We start from the raw sequence: 24,586 nt of genomic DNA, 5'->3' as shown, positions 1-24,586 counted from the left end.
GGATAAAGCTGAATAACTATTTGAAAGGAAAGAATTTGAACAGCTACAGGTAGAGGTTGGGGGAGTGGAACCAGCTGGATTGCTCTTCAAGTTAGTGTTTGCTCAATGGGTTCATTGGCCTACTAGAACAATTTGTGCTTGAACATCTGATTTTTCTGCAATAAAAGTTAGTAGTAATGGTGATTTTATGAGGCGTCAGATTGTTATAAAAATCTAACTGCCTCACTAATAATGTTCTTTAGTGAAGGAAATCCACCAGTCTAGTCTGATTCCAGCAAAGTTGTTACCTCTTAACTATCTGCTGAAATGGTCCAGCAAACTACTCTGTTCAAGGATAATTAACTATGGCCATTAACTGCTGACATTGCTACTGCACACAAGTAATAAATATTGAGGGGAGACAAGAGACTGCAAATGCTGGAATCTGGAGAGAAAAACAAACTGGAGGAACTCAGCGGATCAGGCTGCATCAGTGGGGGGGGGGGGGGGGGTGCGGGGAGAGGAACTATTGATGTTTTGGGTTGAGGCTGTGCTTCAGCACTGAGTGAAGACAGTTGGTACAAAGAGGAAAGGAGGAGGGGTGAGACACAGGGGAACACAGGAGGTAAGGGTTACCTGAAATTAAAAAAAAATTCGAAGTTCATACCATTGGGTTGTAGAGGACCCAGGTGGGATATGAGATGTTGACCGGAGACGGCAGATGTTGGAATTTGGAGCAACGTGCAAGATGCTGGAGGAATTCAGCGGGTCAGGCAGCATCTAGGGAGGGAAATGGACAGTCAACGTTTCAGGTTGAGACCCTTCATCAGGACTGAAAGATAGTGGGGAGATGCTCCAACCCTTCCCTTCACATACTGGCCAAGAGCTGGTGAGCGATGGGTGGATCCAGGTGAGGAGAGGTGATATGCAGACGGACGAGGGAAGAGTAGGAATAGTGATGGTTGCAAGGTGATGGGTGGAGGCAATGTAGGGCTGCAGATGGTTGAATCTGATTTGGGAGGAAGGTGGAGCATGGAGATGTGATGGGCAGATGGGAACAGCAGGGGGGAGGGGATCCAGTGGAAGGAGTGTGTGGGTGACAGGTGGGTGGAGGAGGGGAAAGAAATGGTGTTGAGGGGCGAGGGTGGGTGCAGGATGAACTGGGTAGATCAGGAGGTGAGAGAATGAAGGGACGGAGGAGCAGTTTATCTGAAACTGGAGAATTCAGTTGGGGAGGAGAAGCTGCAGCAAGATGCTGGGATCTTGCTGCAGCTGGCAGATATGAAGATGTGCTGGAGACGGAAGCTAGTAGGGTGAAAGGTGAGGACTACGTGATCTTTCTCTCTTTGGAGGGAAGTGGCGTGAGAGCAGAAGTCAAAGAAGTGGAGAAAATGTGAGAGGGGCTCCATCAACTACAGGAGAAGGGAAGCCACATTTCCTGAAAAAGGAGGACATTTCAGATGTCCAGGAATGGAAGGCCTCGCCTTGAGAACGGATAGGGTGGGGACAGAGAAATTGGGAGAAAGAGAAGGAACCCTTGGGTGGGAAGAGGTGTAGTCTAGGTAGGAGTTGGTGAGTTTAGAGTAAACCAGTGGATTGTTTCCCTCCTGAGATGGAGTCGGAGAGATCCAGAAAAGGGGGAGAAGTCAGAAATGGTCCATGTGAATTTGAATGTATTAAACTGCACTGGACCAGCTGTTTAGGGATTGTGTTGGATCCAGGTTGGAAAGGGGGAGGTATAAAGTACAAGAATGTGTGAGTTTTTAAATATAAAAACCATTATGCAGCAAATGAAAATAGTTAAATTGATGAAGTTAGTCATTCAACAATATTTTCTGTGAAGCATTGATTGAAAAATATTTAATTTCATATGATTTTCTGCAATTTAATAAACAGTGTTATATCAAAATAAACACTAGATATTAAATGCAAGTGTCTCCCTTCTGTTTAAATGATGAGTATTAAAATATAACCAGTAGAGTGGTGTTAATGTGCATCTGTGTGTGTGATTGGTGATCTTGATGCAGAATTGACAGCAATGGCCACATTTTAATCTTAATACAGTTAATAAGAGGTTCCAGGAAACCTACAGTTAAAAAACCTTGTTTGTATTTTACTGTCAGAGTGGGCCCCATTTTTCTCCTGGTATAATGAGCATTGCACTTGTTTGTGTTTTGTATAAAAATTGAACCAAAACTGGGATCTACCTGAATGCCAAGGCTAAAATGGCCCTACTCTTTCTGTGTTTAGATGGACTATTAATGTTGCCTTTGTTATTAAATGTTACAGGGATTTGTACAACTTTGAAAAGGCTCGTCAGCAAGCAATTGATACCTTTATGAAAAACAAACCCAGCATGCATCCGATCACAGCTGCTCTCGTGGCCAAGGACCTCCACCTTGCCTGATAATTGACCTTCACTGCATTTGTAACTCTTCGGATTAAAATGCAAAATGAGGCATCTCGATTATATTGATACTAATCCAAAAATTACGATCAAATTACTTGTCCGTTCCAATAAGTTTTCAACTGGTTTAAAGTGGAATAGAACTCTTGAATTGTACTGTTTTCTGGAATAAATAAGTTTGAAATAAAATTCTTTTAATTGCTTTCTGTTTGTCTTTTAATATTAATAGTGTAATTGCTTATATCCAACCTAACTAGTAACCTTTTGCCTTTTCCATTCTTGTAGCCACAGTGGTTACAGTGCTATTGCCACAGGCAATAGCACTGGAAACCACATTGGCATTTGGGGATAGGCATTAAACACCAGCCTAACCAGTGCCACCTGTGGTATATGAATTCAAAGGAATATGTTTGAATTAAAACATGCCAGTGGTGGAAGGAAGTGACTATATTATGTGTTGAAAATATTTATCCACATTTTGTATGTCATGTATAATGACTAGGATAAAAAGAGAACTTGTTAAGGACTCACTCGGGAGTAGTGATCACAAATTGCGTAGAATTCCAGATAAAGTTTGATGGCAAATGCGTCTGGTCCAAAACCAGTGCTCTCAACTTAAAGAAGTTCAATTATAAAGGTACAGAGGTACTGTGGACGGGGAAAATAGGCTAAAGGAAAACTTAGTCGATTGAGCTGTGGTAGATATTTAAACAGCTATTTTTATAACATTCAGCAGAAAAGTATCCCAATCAGAAAGAGACTCAGTGAGAAAAATGAACCATCTGTGATTAACGAAGGAGGTCGAGGAAAACACTAAACCAAGACTGGAGCATGTAATGGCAAAAGCCATTGGGATTTATTCAGGAAGCAGCAGGAGAGGACTAAGCTAATAAAGACCAAGAAAAATGATTTGCAAGAGCAAACTGGCAAGTAATGTCAAAACAAATCAAAAAGTAAGAGGGTAACCTAGTTAAGTATGGAACCCCTGGAGAGTGTGGCAATTTACTGGGGTCTACCATCATTGAAGTTGGGGTGATCAAGGAGCTGCCTTATTCTTTTAGCTGTTTAAATGCCCATATTTTACAAAGTGAGGCAAGACTGCTGGGCTTTAATCAGATCCACTGGTTTTTCACCAAGGTCGTTCCCACAGTGAATGCCACTTTGAATTGGATACACAATTCTGGAGTATCTCTAACTTGCAGTAAAGCAGGGAAGTGTTTGAGAGAGAAGACAGCAGTGATGGTGTTTGGGTTGGGGAAGCGGGGCTCAGGTCAAAGTGCCTCCATTTCACACCCATTGCTCCTCTTAGAACCCCACATGCCACCCTGTGTCCAATGGCTGAGACTGCCTCTGCACAGTTGCTTTTGGCAGAGTTCCACAAGGCTTCCAAAACCTAGCAAATGTCAACCATTTTTGTATGAATTAAGAACCAGAGTACACCACCTGGCCCCTTGAGCCTGCTTTGCCAATCAATAAAACACTGGCTGATCTGATTGTAACCTCAATTCCATATTTCTTTCCACCTGCAATATTCTTTAACCCCCCCCCCCCCCCATTTACCAAGAGTCTATCCACCTCTGCCTCAAAAAAAATATTGAAAGACTCTACTTCCACTTTGTAGGAGAGTTCCAAAAGAATTCAACCCGAGGAGGAGGGAGAAATCTAATTTTTGGTGACTGATTTTTAAACAGTGACCTCCTTGTTCTAGATTCTTCACATACAGCCTGTCAAGACTCCTTCAACCAAATCACCTCTCTCTCTTCTACACTTCAGCCAGTACGAGCCTAGTTTGTTCAATCTTTCCTCGTCAGACAATCTGCTCATTGCAGGTATTAGATAGCAGACCTCCTCTGAACTACTTCCAATGTGTTTACATCCTCTAAATAGACCAAAACTATACTCCAGATGTGGTCTCACCAGTGCCTATTATAAATGAAGCATGATCTCACTACTTTTGTATTGAATTCCCCCAACTTCAAATCATTACATTCTCTAAGTTTTCTGTATCTGCATTCCACCCATTTGTGAATCGTGCCTTGGGACTCGCTCTGTATCTCAGATCTCTACGATCTCTCACCATTTAGATAGTATTTCTTATTTTTTCCCACTGAGATGAAAGAGTTCACTTCCTCATATTTTACTCCATTTGCCATATCTTCACCTACCCATTGAATCTATCTATATCCCTTTTGTGGAACACTGATCAAGGGCCATTCAGCTGTCAGAGGAGAAATCTGAGTAGCCTGCCTCTTGTTCTGCTGAAACCATGTAAGGGTTTGAGAGGGACTATGTGTAGTTCCACAAAGTAACACGTGGGTGCTTAACAGGTGAAAAAGTGTTACTTTTCTGCTTTTTTTTGTCTCAGATTAACTGACTTAATTATACCACTCTTGTTCAGATCATTTTTGGATAGTGACTGGGAAGTGGCCTTGTGTGGTGAGAGAAACAAAGGACGGCAGATGCCGGAATCTAGATGAAAAATGATGATGCTGGAGGAACTCAGCAGGCCAGGCAGCATCTGTGGAGAAAAGCAGGCGGTCAATGTTTCAGGTCAGGACCTTTCTTCAGGACTGAAGGTGGAAAAAGGGGGAAGCCCAATATTATAGGAGGGAAAAGCAGAGCAGTGATAGGTGGTCAAAAGAGGGGAGGCGGGGTGGGCACAGGGTGGTGATAGGCAGATGCAGGTAAGAGATGGTGATAGGCAGGTGTGGGGGAGGAGGGGAGAGCAGATCCACCGGGGGATGGGTCACAGGTAAGGAGAGAAAAAAAGAAGCTAGGAAAGAGAAAAAGCATGGTGGTTGGGGAGGGTGGGGGAAGGGGTGGGTGGGTGGGAGGGAATTACCCAAAGTGGGAGAATTCAATATTCATGCCGTTAGCCTGCAAGGTTCCAAGACATGTGGTGAGATGTGGCTTGACCACAAGCGACAGGTGATGGACAAGATTTGTGTAGCTGATTTCAGGACTGGTTTGTCATAGAGAGATACAGCATGGAAACAGGCCCTTAAACCCACTAAGTCTGCATCAACCTCACACATTTATACTAATCCCACGTTAATCCCATTTTTTAAATTCTCCCCACGTTCCCATTAACTTCCCCTTGATTCTACCACCCACCGACAAGCTGGAGATGATTTACAGCAGCCACTTCAGCGACAGCCCGCAGATTTGTGGGACGTGTGGGGGGGGGGGGGAACCTACGTGGTGACAGGAAGAACGTGCAGACTCCACACAGACAGTACCAGAGGTCAGGATTGAACCCGGGTCTCTGGAGTTTGAGGCAGCAGTACTTCTATCTGGGCTACTATGCAGCTATTGCTGACTTGCACATCCAACAATAGAGAACAACACCAAGTTGCCTCTGACCAGAGCCAGCCATGCCTAATTTGTTTTAGCTGATGTCAGCATGCCCTAGTTAATTGTACACTCAAAGTAAAGGCAATTGGGTATAATATTTAATTCAGCATAAAAACAAATTAGTTTCCCTGCTTATTCCTTGTAATGATTGTTAGCAGATCATGTGAGAAGGCTCGATGAGTATTAATGAATTTTGCAACAGACGCTGCTAATTTTTAATGGACAATGACTATAAATTGACAACATCCCTTGCACATTTTACTTGCAGGAGGAGTATGTTTGGAGATAGTTTCTGTTGATTCTGACTGCTGACTAATAATGCTTTGTTTTACTGTGCGCGTGAAGGATGAATGGTTGGCGGTTCCCTGTAAAGATCCTTCTTACAATATCCAGTGGCTGGGACGGGAAGCTCTGAGGCGCTACGTGAAAGCTAAGGCCGATGGCGGTGACCTTCGGTGCACAGAAGGTGTCAAGTTCTTGGTGACACGCTGTCAAGGGCAGAGTCTGTTGGATCCTAATGATGCCATTAAGGATGTCTTGCAAGATAAGGACTTCATCCAGATCGGTAGGTCAATGCAGAAACTGAAATTTTGTTGATCGCTAGGTCAGGAAAAATGATTAGCTTTGATATCTGTTTCCTTTTTCAGAATAGTCATCCCACATTCAAATTCATTAATTGTGCTCTCCTGAACTCATCAAGCCTTCTGGTTTCTCCATTCTAGTTATCCAAGGGCAAGAAGCTGAACTTGATCCATTGAACATCAAATCTGCCTCTCCATATCCTTTCTTTTGTGTGCATCTCCTCCAGATGGTTAACAATTATGTCCATGTTGCTCTCATTCGCTCTCATTTCTTAAAAGTCACCTGTCAGGTTGACACGTACAAAATTCTGCTGTGATAAATCTGCTCAGCTTTAAGCAGTTCGTCACTGCGAGCTCAACCATTGTATAAGTCACAAGATCACAGAGTGATTAGGAGAAAACATATTTGGCCCATTCTAGTTCCTGTCCAGAAAGCCTACCAATTCCTGCCACCTTAATATCTCATTGTTTCTTAAAATAATCCAGGATATGATCTCCGGCATTCTATCACCGTACTGATTCAATGCATTGATCAAGAGATACATAATGTATGGGGTTCCAGGGTTTAGACCCAATGATTGCAATATACGTCCAAGTAAGGGTGAAGGAAGTCAACATCAGGCTCCTAAAATAATTGTGTCAGCCTTCTTACTGTTTAGCTAGAGGGAATTGTAGCTCCTCATGTGGATTGGATATACAGAGTTGGTAAAGGGGTTTGGGAAACTGGTGGTGATTTTAGGCCTGGGGCAGTGAAAACGCCAGTGGAAGCTGACCCTTTTGTCTGAGGGCAATGGTGCAGCGGATCCACTGGTAGAAGGGAAAATGAGGATCAAGGGTGTGGGACTGGGAGGAGCAACCTTTGCTCAAGGTGCTTGGCCATGACTGAATATAAGTTTGAGTGACCAAACCCAGAACAGTTCCACCAGTAGGTGACGGAGGAGAGGAGGATGGAAGGGGCAAAACTGTCACGTAGGCAAAGAGAGGCCGAGAAAGTTGGGAAGAACGGTGAATGAAGATCAATTATAACTTTGATAAGGGCCAGAAACACAAAAAAGGTGACATCACATTGAGCAGCTTTGGAGAGAAACTGGTGGTGGGGTGGAAGCAGGGTTAGAGGTAAGGTAGTAGTCCTTAAGGAAGTGTGGTCAAGGGTGGATTTTTGAGCAAAGTGTAGTTGCCAGCAGGGTTGAAAGGGAGGGGACGAATATCCTTGCATCTGTCTCACCTTGGATCAAGTTACAACCCTTTCACATCTCCCCACCTCCCCTTTTTGCAATGTAAATGATCTATTGTAGCTGAAGCCCTCCCTTCTGTACCAATCCTTTTCATTTCTGAAAGTGTGCCTCATTACTTATGGACCTTTTACCTGCCTTGTCACCCACTCCTTTACCTGAGATTAAAGTGGGGAAAATCTCGACCAAACCAAAGAGCGACACTTCGCATCCCTTAACTCTGGGTTTCAGAATGAATGAACGAATGTCGATCTCTGGTTCTGCTATCTGAGTTGGCACTGAAGGAGGCCATTTGGCCCATCATTTCTACCCAAGTCTTAGAGAATCTCACTCCTCTAAATGCTTCCTTTCCAAGCATTTATCCAATACCCATCTGAAATGTATCACTGAGTCTAGAGTCATACTGCATGGAAGCAGGCCGTTCGACCCAACTCATTCCTGCTAACTAAGTTGTCTTCCTGAGCTAGTCCCATTTGCCTGTGATCGGCCCATATCCCTCTAAATCTTTCCTATCCATGTACCTCTCCAAACACCTGTTAAACATTGGAATTGTATCTGTCTCTGCCACTTTCTCTGGTAGCTCATTCCATATACCCACTGCCCTCTTGTGTGGAAAAACTTGCCCCTCAGGTCCCCTGTAAATCCTTCCCCTCCCGCCATAAGCCTATGTCCTCTAGTTTTCAACTCCCCCAACCCTGGAAAAAAGACTGTGACCGTCCACCTTATCTATGCCCCTCATAATTTTAAAACTTCTATAAGGTCACCCCTCAGCCTCCTACGTTCCAGTGAGAATAAACCCAGTCTCTCATAGGTCAAGCCCTCCCATCCCAGCAACGTCCTTGTGAATCTCTTCTACACCCTCTCCAGCTTAATCCCATCGTTCATTATGGTATGGCAACCAGAATTGCACATAATATTCCAGTGCGGTTTCACCAACATCTTGTACAGATGTAACGTGACGTCCCAACTCTCGTACTCAGTGCCCTGTCCGATAAAGGGAAGTGTGCCGTTTGCCTTCCTCACCACCCTGTCCACCTGTGTCACCTCTTCCGTCGTTCTTTCAGGCAGTGCATTCCACATCCCCGGTTCGAAAGGCCCATTCTCTTCATCTTTCCCTCTTGGTCTCCTGCCAATCTCCTTAACTCTGTGTCTTCTGGTTACTGACCCACCTGCCAGAGGGAAGTTGAGAACAGGACAGGGTTATAATGTGATCCAAGGTGAGGCAAGTGAAATAGATGTTTGAATATTCTCACCTGCCCTTTCAAACCTGTTCTCGTCACTCCTTGCTCAGAAATCCTTGACCACTCTGTCCTAATGAAATGTTACCAGTGGGAACATTTTTTTCTTGTTTGTTCAGAACTCTTCATAATTTTGAATCCTGTTAAACCTACACATGGATTTCTCTGCTCTGAGTTTAATGCCTGTTACTCCAGCCTCAATGTGCACTGGTTGTTCTGAACATTGCAGCCCTGCACTCTCTCCAAATTACTTCCTAAGATGTAATGTACAGAATTGGACACAAGGTATTGGTATTGGTTTATTATTGTCACTTGTACCGAGGTACAGTGAAAAACTTGTCTTACAAACCGATCATACAGGTCAATTCATTACACAGTGCAGTTACATTGAGTTAGTACAGAGTACATTGAGGTAGTACAGGTAAAAACAATAACAGTACAGAGTAAAGTGTCACAGCTACAGAGAAAGTGCAGTGCAATAAGGTGCAAGGTCACAACAAGGTAGTTCGTGAGGTCATAGTCCATCTCATTGTATAAGGGAACTGTTCAACAGCCTTATCACAGTGGGGTAGAAGCTGTCCTTAAGTCTGATGGTACGTGCCCTCAGTCTTCTGTATCTTCTACCCGATGGAAGAGGTGGGGTCTTTGATTATGCTGGCTGCTTCACCAGGACAACGAGAGGTAAAGACAGAGTCCAGGGAGGGGAGGCTGGTGTCCTTGTGTCCACAACTCTGTGTAGTTTCTTGCGGTCCTGGGCAGAGAAGTTGCCGTACCAAGCCGTGATGCATCCAGATAGGATGCTTTCTATGGTGCATCTGTAAAAGTTGGTGAGAGACAAAGGGGACAAACCAAATTTCCTTAGCCTCCTGAGGAAGTAGAGGCTCTGGTGAGCTTTCTTGGCTGTGGCTTCTACATGATTTGACCAGGACAGGCTGTTGGTGATGTTCACTCCCAGGAACTTGAAGCTCTCAACCCTCTCGACCTCAGCACCATTGCTTTTATGCTCTGTCTGTTACCATTTAACAGCCTTCTTAGCTTCACTGCCACCTTCAAGTTAAATGTTAAATGGAAGCTCCCACTTCTTGCTGTGTCTCCAAGATCAGGTCTTCACTGCAACAACGCGTCTTAACAGCCACCTCGGAAAACTTCAACAGTCCGACTCTTGACTCTTTTCCCGTGGCAGCCATTTTGTGACCTTCCTGAATGAGATAACAGCATTTGTTGATTTCTGTCCTGTTTCACAAATTGATCTGCCCTTTTTCAACCTCACAGCTGACAAACTGCACCGTTAAACTGTTATTTTGATCTTACAAGTTCTTAATAAGTAAATGCAGAATGCTTGAAGATTCTCAGCAGGTGAGTGTGGCAGAGTGGGTCCATGCATTAATTTGAAACTGCTTCTAAGTAGATAAGACAGAATAAAAATACGTGCAGTTGTCTATGGTTCATTTTCTTGAGTGTTGGTTTTCTCCCTATTCAGTACGTTTACTTGGATGGAAATAGCTTATCGACACAACAACTTGTTCAACTTGGCAAGGGGATCTACAAAATCAAGGTAAGATGTTTGCTGTCACTTTAACTGATGGATATGCAAGGACATTACAGCCATGTGTCATTAAACAAGTGGATTTTTCTTTTAGCTTACCCTAGATGTTGAAGGAAGGATCAACAAATCAAGGGACCTGGTAGAAAAAATCATCAGTGAAGAGCAAGGTCACATTATTTGATCTTGAAATCTGCTTGAAATTCATTAAAATTAATATTCAGCAATTAATGTAACTTTATGAACCAGGTTTAAAAAATCAATGCGTCAATCCCACAAATAACACCTTGCGTGCAAATATTTTGTTTTCTAGTTGTGTATGGAATAAACACAGGCTTTGGGAGGTTTGCCAGGACGGTTATTGCCCCAGATAAACTTGTGTGAGTATATTCTAAAGTGACACTGCTTTGTGTGACTCTCTGCCACGCTCTTCCTCACGCTGCATTGTTTTCACAGGGAGCTGCAGGAGAATGTTATATACTCCACTGCTGTCGGTATGTGAAAGAACCCCTTTTACTATTTTAATTGTCAAGCATCTTGCTAAGGGTGGATGTTTCTGTGAGAACTATATTTGCTTTCTCCTCACATGACCTAAGAACATATAAGGACTAGGACCAGACCAAACTGCCCCCAACTCTCTCCTGACCCACCATTCGATAGATCAGGACTGATCCTGTGTCTCTTCTGCTTCCCTGCCTGATCCTTGTATCGTCAGGTTCCCTTAGAACCCAAAAGTCTATTGATCCAAACCTTGAATACACTCAACACTGAAAATCCACAGCCCACTGAAGTAGAAAATTCCACAGATTTACAATCCCCCAAGCAAATAAATTTCTCACTTCAGTCCTAAATGGAGAAGCTTTCATCCTGAACCTTTGCTGCTTTTTCTAGATTCTTCTGTCAGAGGAAAAAGCTTCTCACCATCGACCCTGTCAATCCCCCTCAGGACGTTGCATGCCTCAGTGGGATCAGCACTCATTCAGTTGGTTTTCCTTAATGTCTCCACATTAGCATAATGTCTTATCCCGGGAATCTGTCCAGTATATCCACACCGCACTAAATCCATGGCAGGGGTTCTGTCTTTAAGTACAAAGAGCACAAAACAGCACACGCTGCTCCAAGTGTTGTTTCATCAGAGCTATGTATAATCTCAGCAAATCTTCCTTACTTTTGTACTCCAAACTCCTTTGGAATAAAGGCCAGCGTGCTGTTTGTGTCTAATTTCTGCTACATTCTGCAGTGAAGACAATACAATATATTTCTTTAATGCCTCATTTATTTCGTCAGTTTCGTTTATTATTGTCACATGTACCAAGCTACAGTGAAAAACTTTGTCTGCATGCCATCCACACAGATCATTCCATGCATAAGTACATTGAGGTAGTAAAAAAGGAAAAACATAATGCAGAATATAGTGTTACAGTTACAGAGAAAGTGCAGTGCAGGTAGACAATAATGTGCAAGGGCCATGACGAGGTAGATTGGGAGATCAAAAGTTCATCCTTTAGTGTATGAGAGGTCTGTTCAAGAGCCCGATAACAGCGGGATAGAAGTTGTCCTTGAGCCTGGTGGTGTGTGCTCTCAAGATCTTGTATCTTCTGCCCGATGGGAAGGTGGAGAAGGGAAAGTGACCGGGGTGGGAGTGGTCCATGATTACGTTGGCTGCTTTCCTGAGGCAGCGGAAATAGACAGAGTCAGTGAGTGAAGGGGAGGCCGGTTTGCGTAATGGTTTGTGTTCACAACTCTCTGCAATTTCTTGTGGTCTTGGGCAGAGAAGTTGCCGTACCAAGCCGTGATGTATCTGGATAGGATTCTATTCTATGGTGTAAAAATTGGTGAGGGTCTGGGGACGTGCCAAATTTCCTTATTCCCAATTTTAACTTCTCCATTGGACTCCCTATTATCTTTGTTCTTCTTTTCCTTTTCTCACCGTTGTACAAGCTCCTAGAATTTCTTAACATCTGTTGCTAATGTATTCCCAATCAGTTTTCAGTCCCTTTACCAGCGTTTGGTCATTCGTTGCTGCTTCCTAAAGAAAACTAAATACGGGTGAAAGGTATCAGGTGATATAATGAAGATCTGGTTAAAACAGTATTTTTAAAATCAAAATCGGTCCAAGTTGTTAAAACAGAGTCAAAGCCAAAGAGTAATCACTAAATCCATTCTTAGGAAATGCAGGAATTCATAGATGACAAAAGTCCAGGATCCATCCAGGTTTCCTCTTATCATCTGGATGGTATTGCATAATAATGGAGTCAACATGCAATCAGTCTTCGTTCATTACCCCGCAACTGAGCAGCCTGAGGTCAGGGAAACCCTGTGATGGACGGCTTTGTCATGCATCCTGCCCTACATTACCCTCTGTTGTATCCCAGACTGGTATTTCCAAGTTTACTTTTCAGTTACTCAACCCCTCCCATCTTTCTGGACTGACTCCCTGACAGTCACTCATTAAATATCTTTTTCGCAGATTAGCTTCAAATTTACCACCTGACCCCTCGCCCCTCCCTCACCCAAACCCTGGCACCCCCCCCCCGCCCCAAACCCCAGCCCCTCCGAACCCCCCCCCCCCCCCTCCCCTCTGAACCCCGGCCCTGGACCCATTCAAGTTCAGGTTCTTTCTGAGGTAGACCGTGTTGCTTGGCGTTATCCAGTCCCCCTATAACAGCCTAAACACTACGTCAAAATCCTTCCCCCTGCCCTGTCGACCAGAATTATAAATAGTATTCCAAGTGCAATCCTGTCATTGATTTATAAAATGGCAGGATCACCTCATTCTTTCAGCTCAGTATTGACTTTTGAATATTTCTGGACATCTGCATTGCTTCACTCCCTGCCACTGAGCATTGCCGTGACAGGTTTGACTTTACTGTCAGCCTGGGCACCCAGATCTTTCACTGCCCCCACACATTATCCTGAGCCTGCAGGGGTTAACTTCTTTGGGAATTGGTAGATGAATTGCCTGTTGCTTCTCCTTCAGGAGTGGGCAAACCCTTGTCACCAGAGAGGTGCCGCATGCTGTTGGCTCTCAAGATCAACGTCCTTGCCAAGGGTTACAGTGGAATCTCCTTGGAGACCCTCAATCAGATGATCCAGGCGTTTAACGGTAATGTCTCGTTTTGTGCTTTGCTGTTTTCTATATGTTTCACTGACCTGGTAGATTATGTTTTGATGAGCTGCGATCTTACTCTGTTATTTTGCCTTGTGCAGCTTCCTGCCTCTCCTACGTCCCAGAGAAGGGAACTGTTGGGGCCAGTGGGGATCTTGCTCCCCTGGCTCACCTTGCCCTTGGACTGATGGGCGAAGGGAAAGTGTGGTCACCAAAAACTGGCTGGGCAGATGCTAAATATGTGAGTCCTCTTGGTTTTCCGTGACACCTGCTCATTGTTTCGTGTGTAGACTTCAACCAACTAAAAACTGGATTTTTAAACCATTGGCCAAGTGGCCACTTTGTGCAGTGGTGGGCTACTCAGGGTTCAATGAATCTGAGATCTTGCGCCGTTGTTTGACTGTCTGACTCTGATTCTGTACTATTTGGTGATCAGGCAATCCTACGAGATTCGGTGATACTTTGCTATTTGGTAGTCCTGTGATATAGAACCATAGAACACTACAGCACAGAAAACAGGCTGTTCGGCCCATCTAGTCTGTGCCGAAACTTTATTCCGCTAGTCCCATTGACCTGCACCCAGTCCATAACCCTCCAGACCTCTCTCGTCCGTGTATCTATCCAATTTATTCTTAAAACTTAAGAGTGAGCCCGCATTTACCACGTCAGATGGCAACTCATTCCACACTCCCACCAATCTCAGAGTGAAGAAGCTCCCCCTAATGTTCCCCCTAAACCTTTCCCCTTTCACCCTAAAGCCATGTCCTCTTGTACTTATCTCTCCTAATCTAGGTGGAAAGAGCCTACTCGCATTAACTCTGTCTATACCCCTCATAATTTTGTAAACCTCTATCAAATCTCCCCTCATTCTTCTATGCTCCAAGGAATAAAGTCCTACCCTGTTCAATCTTTCCCTGTAACTCTACTCCTGAAGACCCGGCAACATTCTAGTAAATCTCCTCTGCACTCTTTCAATCTTACTGATATCCTTCCTATCGTTAGGTGACCAGAACTGCACACAATACTCCAAATTTGGCCTCACCAATAACCTCACCATAACATCACCATATTAGTTGATACTGTGAGATTCGGTGATACTGTGTAATCTGATGTGTCTATAAAACTTAGTTATCCTCCAAGACCGAGATTCTACACATGTAATCATAAAACAGACATTTGTTAATGTGATTCTATCTCACACCATCAGGTTTTGCAAGCTCATGGGCTCCAACCGATTTCACTGAAAGCTAAAGAGGTAACAAAGCAGGGACTCTACCGACAATTCATGAGTTAAGTAACCTGAACACTTTTATAGACACTGCCAATTTACGGTTTACAACTGGTTCCTATATCTGAAAGAGTTCTCCGTTTTCAGTGTTTTTTTTTAATGTGATTATTCACTCATATGATTTGAGAAAAATTCATGTAAACATTATTTAGTAGACATCTGTAAAATTTACTCTTAATTCCAAGACTTCATTTGACAAACAATTTGATGTTTGAAGCAAGTTGAAAGTACAAAGGTATACAAGATGTTGTTTTCTGTTACAGTATCAGATTACAATAACCACCATTTACTTTTATATATTGGTTTAATTGTGGGTTTTGATGCAGAGCTTAGTCATCAAACACTGTTCTCTGGATGAATGATATTAAGAGAACATTTACAAATATCTCATTTAATCCTAAATCCTATATTCAAGCCTTTACGTTTATGGCTCAATTGTTTGTTTAAAGCATATTGTTATAATTTTGCATCAAATGCAATGGTTATTAATACCTAGGGACTGTGCCTGATCAACGGGACACAGATGATCACGTCACTGGGCGCAGAGGCAGTGGAGAGAGCGATGGCCATAGCCCGACAGGCTGACATTATAGCGGCCCTTACACTGGAGGTTCTCAAAGGCACCACCAGAGCCTTCGACAGTGGTGAGTGACCTGTACATGGAGCCCACACAGACCAGCCTACTGAAACATAGGCTCCTTCATTCCCCCCACTATGATGCCTTCTGTACACTTTGTCACAAACCAGCAACAAAAGAAGCACATTGAGTCATGATTGTGTTAAAAACTATTTTATTAATCACTACTTATGATAATAAGAAAAATAAAAGTAAAAGTGTTAAACCTTGAACATTAACCCCAAAACTAAACTCTTCGTGTGTGTGTGTGTGTGTGTGTGTGGCAAAGTCCCAAACTCCAAGTCCAGGAATGGTTCTTAAAGTTCAATTCAGCAAGCCATAAGGTGAAACATGAGCAAAGGCTTCTTCAACAACCACTGTTGTCTGAAGATAACATGCAGATGTAAAGAAGATAGAGAGTAATTACGAAATCCAAATGTTCCACGATGGAACCCAAATGACACCTCAGTATTTACTTGGTAGTGACTTCCTCACCCCGAAAAGCATCCGACTCGTGGCCGTCCACACAAATACCTGTTTCCTTCTACAGGTCAGCAACAAAGTGAACTCCACTTGATTACTTCCAATTTCCATACGTGGATTGCAGTGACAGACACAGTTATTGTTTCTCATCCATCGATAGAGAAACTAGCAGGCTGGTCTCTCTCACTCTCTCTCTCTCTCTCACTCTCTCTCTCTATCACTCTCTCTCTCCCTCTCTCTCTCTCTCTCTCTCCCTCCCTCCCTCTCTCTCTGCCTCCCTCTCTCTCTCTGCCTCTCTCCCTCCCTCCCTCCCTCCCTCCCTCTCTCCCTCTCTCCCTCTCTCCCTCCCTCCCTCCTCTGACTGACCTCTTCAACAACGTCATTACGTCCTTTATCTTTGGTTGACATAAGCACGCCCCACACACACACACACAACTACTCTATCTTAAAGGGACATTCACCGAGTCCGTAACAACTTTGACCCAAATGGATAGACTCTAACCCAATGAGGAGAGTTAACAGCTGTTATTACTGAACGTGATGAAATATAACACAGCCCTCAATGCACAGGCTGCTATTAAATATGGACAGATTTTGAGTGAAAGTTTTGAGTAAATTGAATACATTATGATTTGATTGTTGCTGTTTGGCTAAAAATAATTAAACCCTCAACTTGATCGAGTGTCTCATGCATGTTAATAAAAGAGAGCTAACAGCGTAAAAGAGAGCCAGCAAGGATTTGTTAAGGGCATTTCATCCTTGCGAAAAGTTCTGATGAGATGTCTGGCTGCCTGTTGGAATGGAAGAACAATGGTGTGGACTGGGATTCATTGCTGGCTCCAGTGGTGCTTTACAGATAACTAACGAGGTGGCTTTGGGGAGCAGTGTGCAATTTTGAGATTTGCAGAAAATACGGAGGCGTAAGCAGCAGATTTAGAAAGAGTCGTCAAAGTGATGTAGATGAGATGGTGGAATAATAGACCGATAAAATTCAACGTGATAAAACTTGGTGGGAAGGAAGAGAAGAGAGAATCCTTACTAAATGGCAAAGTTGTAGGATAAGTGCAGGATCTGGGAAACCCTGGCAGGGGATTTGGACACTTGTTTTTGAAGTGAGCAGGACAGCTTGCAATGGAATTAATACGGCAAATGGGGTCCTGGGTTCGGTGATGGCTTCACAAAAGTATTGATGCAATCTCGTGAAGGGTCTCTGTTCTGTTATATTTAATTAAATTCCCCAATCAATGTGACATTCTGAAGCCAGAAGCATTGAAAAGAGACTGACCCATCACAGGTCATCATCTCCATAGGTTTGACAGAGACAAAAATATCTGGTGGGATGGTCCGAGAGCTGGCACACCCACCCTGGACCCACTCCCCCAGTTCCCACCCTGGACCCACTCCCCCAGTGCCCACCCTGAACCCACTCCCCCTGTGCCCACCCTGGACCTACTCCCCCAGTGCCCACCCTGGACCTACTCCCCCAGTGCGCACCCTAGACCCATGCCCCCAGTGCCCACCCTGAACCCACTCCCCCAGTGCCCACCCTGGACCAACTCCCTCAGTGCCCACCCACCCTGGACCCACACCCCCAGTGCCCACCCTGGACCTACTCCCCCAGTGCCCACCTTGGACCTACTCCCCCAGTGCGCACCCACCCTGGACCCACGCCCCCAGTGCCCACCCTGGACCCACTCCCCCAGTGCCCACCCTGGACCCACTCCCCCAGTGCCCACCCTGGACCTACTCCCCCAGTGCCCACCCACCCTGGACCCACTCCCCCAGTGCCCACCCTGGACCTACTCCCCCAGTGCCCACCCACCCTGGACCCACGCCCCCAGTGCCCACCCTGGACCCACTCCCCCAGTGCCCACCCTGGACCTACTCCCCCAGTGCCCACCCTGGACCTACTCCCCCAGTGCCCACCCTGGACCCACGCCCCCAGTGCCCACCCTGGACCCACTCCCCCAGTGCCCACCCTGAACCCACTCCCCCAGTGCCCACCCTGGACCCACTCCCCCAGTGCCCACCCTGGACCTACTCCCCCAGTGCCCACCCACCGTGGACCCACTCCCCCAGTGCCCACCCTGGACCTACTCCCCCAGTGCCCACCCTGGACCTACTCCCCCAGTGCACACCCACTCTGGACCCACGCCCCCAGTGCCCACCCTGAACCCACTCCCCCAGTGCCCACCCACCCTGGCCCCATGCCCCCAGTGCCCACCCTGGACTCACGCCCCCAGTGCCCACCTTGGACCCACGCCCCCAGTGCCCATCCTGGACCTACTCCCCCAGTGCCCACCCACCCTGGACCCACGCCCCCAGTGCCCACCCTGAACCCACTCCCCCAGTGCCCGCCCACCCAGGACCCTCTCCCGCAGTGCCCTCCCACCCAGGACCCACTCCCCATTGCCCACCCAGGACCCACTCCCCAGTGCCCACTCACAGACTTACTCCCCCAGTGCCCACCCACCCTGGATCCACTCCCCCCATTGCCAGCTACCTGGCCTCACTGTTTCTGGATGTGTGAAGGCCGATGAGTTGACCCCCCTCTCCCCCTGCAGTTTGGCAAGGTGAGGCAGGGGCTGAGGTAGGTGAGCCCCAGGCCCCCAGAATCACCTGACAGGTAGATCTGAGGTCAAAAGCTTTTAACCAGGCTTTAAACGACAGAGACTGATGGATGAGACCCTTCAACACTACGCAAATAGATCTAAGGAATGAGAAGATTCTACGTTAAGTATTTTAAAAACATGAGCAGATGATTAAACACCTTAAAGTGAACAGACTCCAACACTTACCGTCCTCCACAGAGTCAATACCCTTATTCCCGCTGTGCCCCGCGTGAGGCTGAGGGGCCAGGTGGGAAGTGCTACTATTCCTGCATGGCCTCAGTGCCGAGTCCAGCAGTTGGCCAGCACCTGACTCCAGTTCTTCTCGGGCTTCTGAACTTGACCGAGAACGTGCGGGATTCTGACTTGGACCGATCCAAGTGGCCTGAACTGACCGTCCCGTACGGAACCACCGACTGCCGGGTCAGCCCGGCTCAGCCCAGTCCATCAGGTGTTCAGAAAGGGAGGTTGGTGCAGCTTTCAGACGATGCAGTTGTCTTGTGTGTTAAACAGGTATCCACGAGCTGAGGCCTCATCGGGGGCAGGTGGAAGTAGCTGCGCGATTGCGTTCAGTCTTGGATTCTGATGTGCATGCGTCTGAAATCGCAGGTGGGCCACATGCCCTGTGTACCATGTCCTCATTACTGTTATTGTTTTTACCTGTACTACCTCAGTGCACTCTGTACTAACTCAATGTAACTGCACTGTGTGAAACAGCAGCACAGTGGCAGGGCTAGTGGAGCCCCTGCCTCACAGCACTAGAGACCCGGGTTCGATCCTGACCTCGGCTGCTGTCTGTGTGGAGTTTGCATGTTCTCCCTGTGACCAATGTAATCAAGCCGTAGTACAGAGCATCGCAGTCACAGGGCTCTGAATGTCTCCAGGACACACCTGTAGTTGGCTGTGTTTACTCAGGAAGCCTGAAGTTTGGTGTAAAAGAAACAAGAAGATACAGGAGCCTGAGGGCACGTTCCACCAGGCTTAAGGACAGCTTCTACCCCACTGTGATAAGACTATTGAACGGTTCCCTTATAAGATGAGATGGACTCTGACTTCACGATCTACCTGGTTGTGACCTTGCACCTTATTGCACTGCACTTTCTCTGTAACTGTGACACTTTACTCTGTACTGTTATTGTTTTTACCTGTACTACATCAATGCACTCTGTAGTAACTCAATGTAACTGCACTGTGTAATGAATTGACCTGTACAATCGGTATGCAAGACAAGTTTTTCACTGTACCTCGGTACAAGTGACAATAATAAACCAATACCAATACAAAAATTTCACTGGTGTTTGAGAGGATGTGGATTCAGATCATAAGAAAAATAAAAGTGATGACATACGGACAACAAATTCACTTTGTTTTGTAACTCTGTGGAACTTTCACAGGAGGACACAGGTTCTGTGATCGTGTACAGGATGCCTACACACTCCGGTGTTGTCCGCAGGTGAGCGTTACTGAACGCCACAGTACAGTGGTTTTTGGTTCATTGGCTATTATCAAACTGATCTGATCACTGTGACTGTGTGATCCCTGGTTTGAACTACTTTACATTTCTCCTAACCTGGGCATGCTCTCTTCCAGGTACACGGAGTGGTCAATGACACGATTGCTTTTGTGAGGGGCATTCTGGTGACTGAAATGAACAGCGTTACCGATAACCCTGTATCCTTTAGTGAGCCAACTTCATCCAGCACACGCCTTATGCCATTCTCAGTATATTTTCAATATATTCACGTATTAAGCAGAATAAAAGAATAGCAATGAAAAGGAAACGTGTACCATCTATTTTTGCCCCCCGTAGATTTTTCAAGGGTTAGCTGTGGTTCACTGGCGATATGTTTGGCTTGGAGTCAGAGCTCAAAGTTCAGTCTGACACTGCAGCATGGTGTGAAGGGAGATGTGAGCAAAAAGCCCAGTCAGGGTGGCAAATTTGGGACGTGTCGTTTAACTGTTCGCCCTCTCACTGATTCACAGCACAATTCAAAGAAGAGCAGGCGAGTTGTCCCTGGTATAGTGACCAATACTTATACCCAATACAGCCAACCCCTAAGCAATCGAAATTCACCCTCAGTTGCACATGCTAAACACACAGAATACTAATGCTTGTACATTGTAGAAAAAAAAGTATAAAACAGTCAAATACTCCGCAGTTCAGGTGGCATCTCTGGAGAGAGAAACGGAGCCAGTGTTTCATGCCGTGATAAAACAAGTTTCAACATTCAGGAAAAAGTGGAGGGAAGAAGCTGAGTGACAAAAGGGGGTGAAATTGCCAATCATCCTAAGTGACTGAACTCGGTGTTGAGTGTGGAAGGCAGTGACGTATCTAGTCAGAACAAGTCATCAACCTGAAAAGTCTCTCTCCACAGCTGCTGCCTGACCTGTTGAGTATTTCCAGAATTTTATTTCTGATTTCCAGACTCTGCAATATCTGATGAAAATCAGACTGCAGGAACTTGACTTTTTGGACTTCAGTGGAGCCAGACTTTGGGAGCAGAGTTTTACGGCCAGATGGTACACTATTACATGCTAGGCACACCCAGCGAGGATGAGTCTCTAAAGTCTCTGACCTTATCTTATGAGGATAGGTTGAGCAAGCTGGGGCTTTTCTCTTTGGAGAGAAGGAGGATGAGATGTGACTTGATCGAGGTGTACAAGATGATAAGAGGCACAGATTGAGTGGACAGTCAGAGACTTTTTCCCAGGGCGACAATGGCTAACACGAGGGGACATAATTTTAAGGTGATTGGAGGAAGGTATAAGGGGGATGTCAGGGGTAAGTTTTTCACACAGAGAGTGGTGGGTGCATGGAATGCACTGCCGGCGGAGGTTGTGGGGGCAGATACATTAGGGACATTTAAGAGAATCTTAGATAGACGCATGAATGATAGAAGAATAGGGGGCTATGTGGGAGGGAAGGGTTAAATAGATCTGAGAGCAGGATAAAATGTCGGCACAACATTGTGGGCTGAAGGGCCTGTACTGTGCTGTAGTGTTCTATATTCTATGATCTTATTGTTGTCCGTGGGAACTGGCTGTGTTTGCTGCTGTTTGTCCAACATTTGCAACTGGAAAGCACTTGGCGATTGCCGGGGTCATGAACGCACGCACGCACACACACACACACCAATAGGTTTTTGTATATTTTACAATGCCTAGGTGAATTATTGTGTGGTCTGAAAAGATGGCAGTCCTAATTAGTTGAGCCTTTAGTGATTTGATTCCAAAAAGAGAGTTGGTTGAGGTGCCGTGATGGAGAATTGAATCATCCCGATGTGAGAGTGAACGTAAATAGCTCTTGTTTACATTTCATCATTTATACACAGGACTTGCCTGTTTGTTTTCCAAGTTCAATTTTGTGGAAAAATCGAAGGCATTTGTAACCTGCTGCGTTTGACTAAAGGTCAATGCATCAGATGGAAAGAATTTGTGGAAGATCAGAGTGCTCCCCCAGCTTTAGTTTAAATGAGAATCTGTGTGCATTCTTTAAATTCTGAACAATTCTATTTCTTAATCAAGTTTCCAGATTGTATTTGCAGAGAGAGGGCAGATTATCTCAGGTGGGAATTTCCACGGTGAATATCCTGCTAAAGTAAGTGTTCAATTTGATAATTATCTGTTTCACCATTTGCTTCAAAGTTTCCAAGGTTGAAAGAAACTGTAAGTAAGATCAGTAATAGGACAATACAAGACTAAAGCTGTCCTGGGGAGACCTCTCTTGAAATATCCAGTATAGGTCTGGTCTTCCTGCTTAAGGAGGAACACATTTGTGAAAGAGGAGAGGTTCCCAGACTGATTCCCGGGAAAGGGGATTTTCCTAATGCGAGATTAACCTGTACTCTCCACGGCCCAGAAGAGTGAGGGGTGACTTCATTGAAACATGCAAATTCCTACACAGCTTGACAGGGTAGATGCTTGGATGATGTTTCCCTGGCTAGTCTCAAAATAAAGGGCCAGCCATTCAGGAGAGAGGTGAGAAGGAATTTCTTCACTCAGAGCACAGTGTATCTGTGGAACTCGTTACCCAGTATACATGATCTTATGGAATGGCAGTCCAGGTGTGAGGGGCCAAGCTGTCCACTCCTGCTTCTGGCTCTTATGATCTTAATACAAGTCACAAAGTCACTGAAATAACCAGCTCGTTTCTCTTCAGCCTGTGTAATAGTCGGTCCTTGACTGCAGGCCAAGAGGAAAGTGCAACAAGTCTCCAACCACAGTCATGTGTGATATTTGCCACAGACTCCATAAGCCAAGGGATCTGTGAATCTCCAAGGCTCTGTAACGTAGAAGAATATCCAGCAAGACTTAAGGAAATTAGAATACCAAAGTCAGCCTATCGGGGCACAGTGACATTTGTCAGACCCAACAGGCATCAGAGGAGCCTTATGGTGCGGGGTGCCCACTGTAAAATAATATCCGTTGGAAATGTAGCAGAGATGGTGAGGGAGAGCCCCCCCCCCCCCCCCCCCAGGATACATAGGGGAGCATCAGACTCCTTCGCAGACCTGTGCTGTTTGAAGCCTGGTCTCTGGAAGGGGTCGGAACCTGAGTAAAGCATCGCCCTGACCTCACCTGGACAGTCCGAGCAGGTGGAACGTTGTATCGCAGAACAAACTGCTGGCAGAACTCAGCGGGTCAGGCAGCATCTGTGGAGGGGAATGGACGGACGAGATTTCAGGATGAGACCTTTCATCTGGAGAGAAAGATAGAGGGGAGGTAGTCGGTGTGAAAAGGAGAAGGGAGCGGGTAGGGCAAGAGCTGGCAGATGATAGGTGGATCCAGGTGAGGAGGGGTGATAGGCAGGTGGGGGAGTGACGGAGGCTGGGAGGTGAGAGGTGGAGGCGGCAAAGGGCTGAAGGTGATGGAATCTGATAGGAGGGGAAGGTGGGGCACAGAACCAAATAAGGGAGGTGGGTGGGGGAGGGCAGATGGGCACAGTGGGGGGAGGGGACCGGTGGGAGGGGCGTGTGGGTGACGGGCAGACGGAGTGGGAGGAGGAGGGGAAAGGAACTGGGTGAGAGGGGGCGGGGAGAGGGGTTGGGTTGTGAGTCGGAGGACAAGAGAGAAAAGGACAGAGGGCGAGCAGGTTACAGGAAACTAGAGAATTCAGTGCTCATGTCGTCGGGTTGTAGACCACCCAGGCAGACCATGAGGTGCAGTTCCTCTAGTTTGCGTTTGGCCCCACCTTGGCAGTGGGAGAGGCTGAGGACAGACAGGTCGGTGTGGGAATGGGAAGGAGAATCACTTTCTTTTTCAGTCTTTTTATTGAATTTCAAATTAATTCAAATTGATGTACATAATATTAATAGTTACACATATGATACAAAGAGATTGGGGTAACAATAATGACAGTTAATATTTATACTCACAAGGAGTAAAATATGTAATCTAGACCTCCCGCTCTCTTGCTAAGTGTACATGATGAAAAAAAATTGAAAAGAAATTTAATTATATGAAGAGAAAACCCCCAAATCAAACAAAATGTATAATAATAGACAAAATCAAACCAAAAACTTCAAAGAAAAAAAAAATCTGGACTGATATTTCTTCGATTTAAAAAAAACACTTTATGATGTCGTCAGCTCCGCTCCTCTATATTCAAAGGTTATTGAAGGGGATTTGAAAAAGGTCTGCTTATATCATATGGAAATATTGAATAAATGGACTCCAAACTTCCTCAAATTTAAGCGAAGGATCAACAGTACCACTCCTAATTTTTTCTAAGTTTAAACATGTTATAATTTGAGAAAACCACTGAAATGTGGCAGGGGGTATAGGATCCTTCCATTTGAATAGAATGGATCTCTTGGCCATTAACGTAACAAAAGCAATCATACGACAAGCAGAAGTGGATAAATGGCCAGAAAGCTGGCAGGATACACATTCCACCTGTGCTCCGTCTACCGTGGCCGTCTGGAGCTCCCAATTGCCAGCCATTTTAATTCTCCTCCCTTGTAATTCGGAGGTGGCTTCCCTGACACAGATGTTTTGGTCCTGTCCTCTTCTGGAAAAATATTGGAAAGACATTTTTAATATTATTTCAACTGTATTGAATATTGATCTACAACCCCATCCTATCACTGCAATTTTTGGATTACCAATGATGGATTCTGGCCATTTATCCACCTCTGCTTGTCGTAT

At 45.4% G+C, this 24,586-nt stretch overlaps 2 protein-coding genes and 1 long non-coding RNA gene across 5 annotated transcripts in view; 2 read left to right on the top strand and 1 right to left on the bottom strand.

The window, feature by feature from the left end:
* The window catches only part of lta4h (leukotriene A4 hydrolase), a 47,681-nt gene extending 45,092 nt beyond the window's left edge, over positions 1 to 2,589 (top strand). Inside the window, exon 19 of the mRNA XM_052033413.1 lies at positions 2,269 to 2,589. Coding sequence (XP_051889373.1) covers positions 2,269 to 2,386 — 118 coding nt within the window. The 3' untranslated portion in view covers positions 2,387 to 2,589. The remainder of the gene's footprint in view (positions 1 to 2,268) is intronic.
* Positions 599 to 23,140, bottom strand: LOC127580260 (uncharacterized). The gene is made up of 3 exons (XR_007957797.1): positions 23,018 to 23,140; positions 8,598 to 8,722; positions 599 to 759 (listed from the first exon to the last, which is right to left on the bottom strand). It is a non-coding gene; the product is annotated as an uncharacterized LOC127580260 (long non-coding RNA).
* The window catches only part of LOC127580257 (histidine ammonia-lyase-like), a 35,576-nt gene continuing 17,013 nt past the window's right edge, over positions 6,024 to 24,586 (top strand). For 2 of the 3 annotated variants that reach the window (XM_052033414.1, XM_052033415.1), the window contains exons 1-15: positions 6,024 to 6,305; positions 6,463 to 6,518; positions 10,127 to 10,147; positions 10,272 to 10,346; positions 10,432 to 10,504; positions 10,648 to 10,714; positions 10,791 to 10,828; positions 13,315 to 13,440; positions 13,545 to 13,684; positions 14,651 to 14,698; positions 15,228 to 15,375; positions 18,953 to 19,048; positions 19,834 to 19,892; positions 20,030 to 20,110; positions 21,972 to 22,037. In XM_052033414.1, the coding sequence (XP_051889374.1) occupies positions 6,059 to 6,305; positions 6,463 to 6,518; positions 10,127 to 10,147; positions 10,272 to 10,346; positions 10,432 to 10,504; positions 10,648 to 10,714; positions 10,791 to 10,828; positions 13,315 to 13,440; positions 13,545 to 13,684; positions 14,651 to 14,698; positions 15,228 to 15,375; positions 18,953 to 19,048; positions 19,834 to 19,892; positions 20,030 to 20,110; positions 21,972 to 22,037 (1,341 nt within the window). In that variant the 5' untranslated portion in view covers positions 6,024 to 6,058. Of the gene's footprint in view, positions 6,306 to 6,462; positions 6,519 to 10,126; positions 10,148 to 10,271; positions 10,347 to 10,431; positions 10,505 to 10,647; positions 10,715 to 10,790; positions 10,829 to 13,314; positions 13,441 to 13,544; positions 13,685 to 14,650; positions 14,699 to 15,227; positions 15,376 to 18,952; positions 19,049 to 19,833; positions 19,893 to 20,029; positions 20,111 to 21,971; positions 22,038 to 24,586 lie in introns of those variants that run through there. The other variant, XM_052033416.1, reaches the window with a different exon arrangement.

Source organism: Pristis pectinata, chromosome 19, assembly GCF_009764475.1.
Source record: "Pristis pectinata isolate sPriPec2 chromosome 19, sPriPec2.1.pri, whole genome shotgun sequence".
Lineage (NCBI taxonomy): Eukaryota > Metazoa > Chordata > Chondrichthyes > Rhinopristiformes > Pristidae > Pristis > Pristis pectinata.
This window is presented reverse-complemented; position numbering and strand designations above follow the sequence as displayed.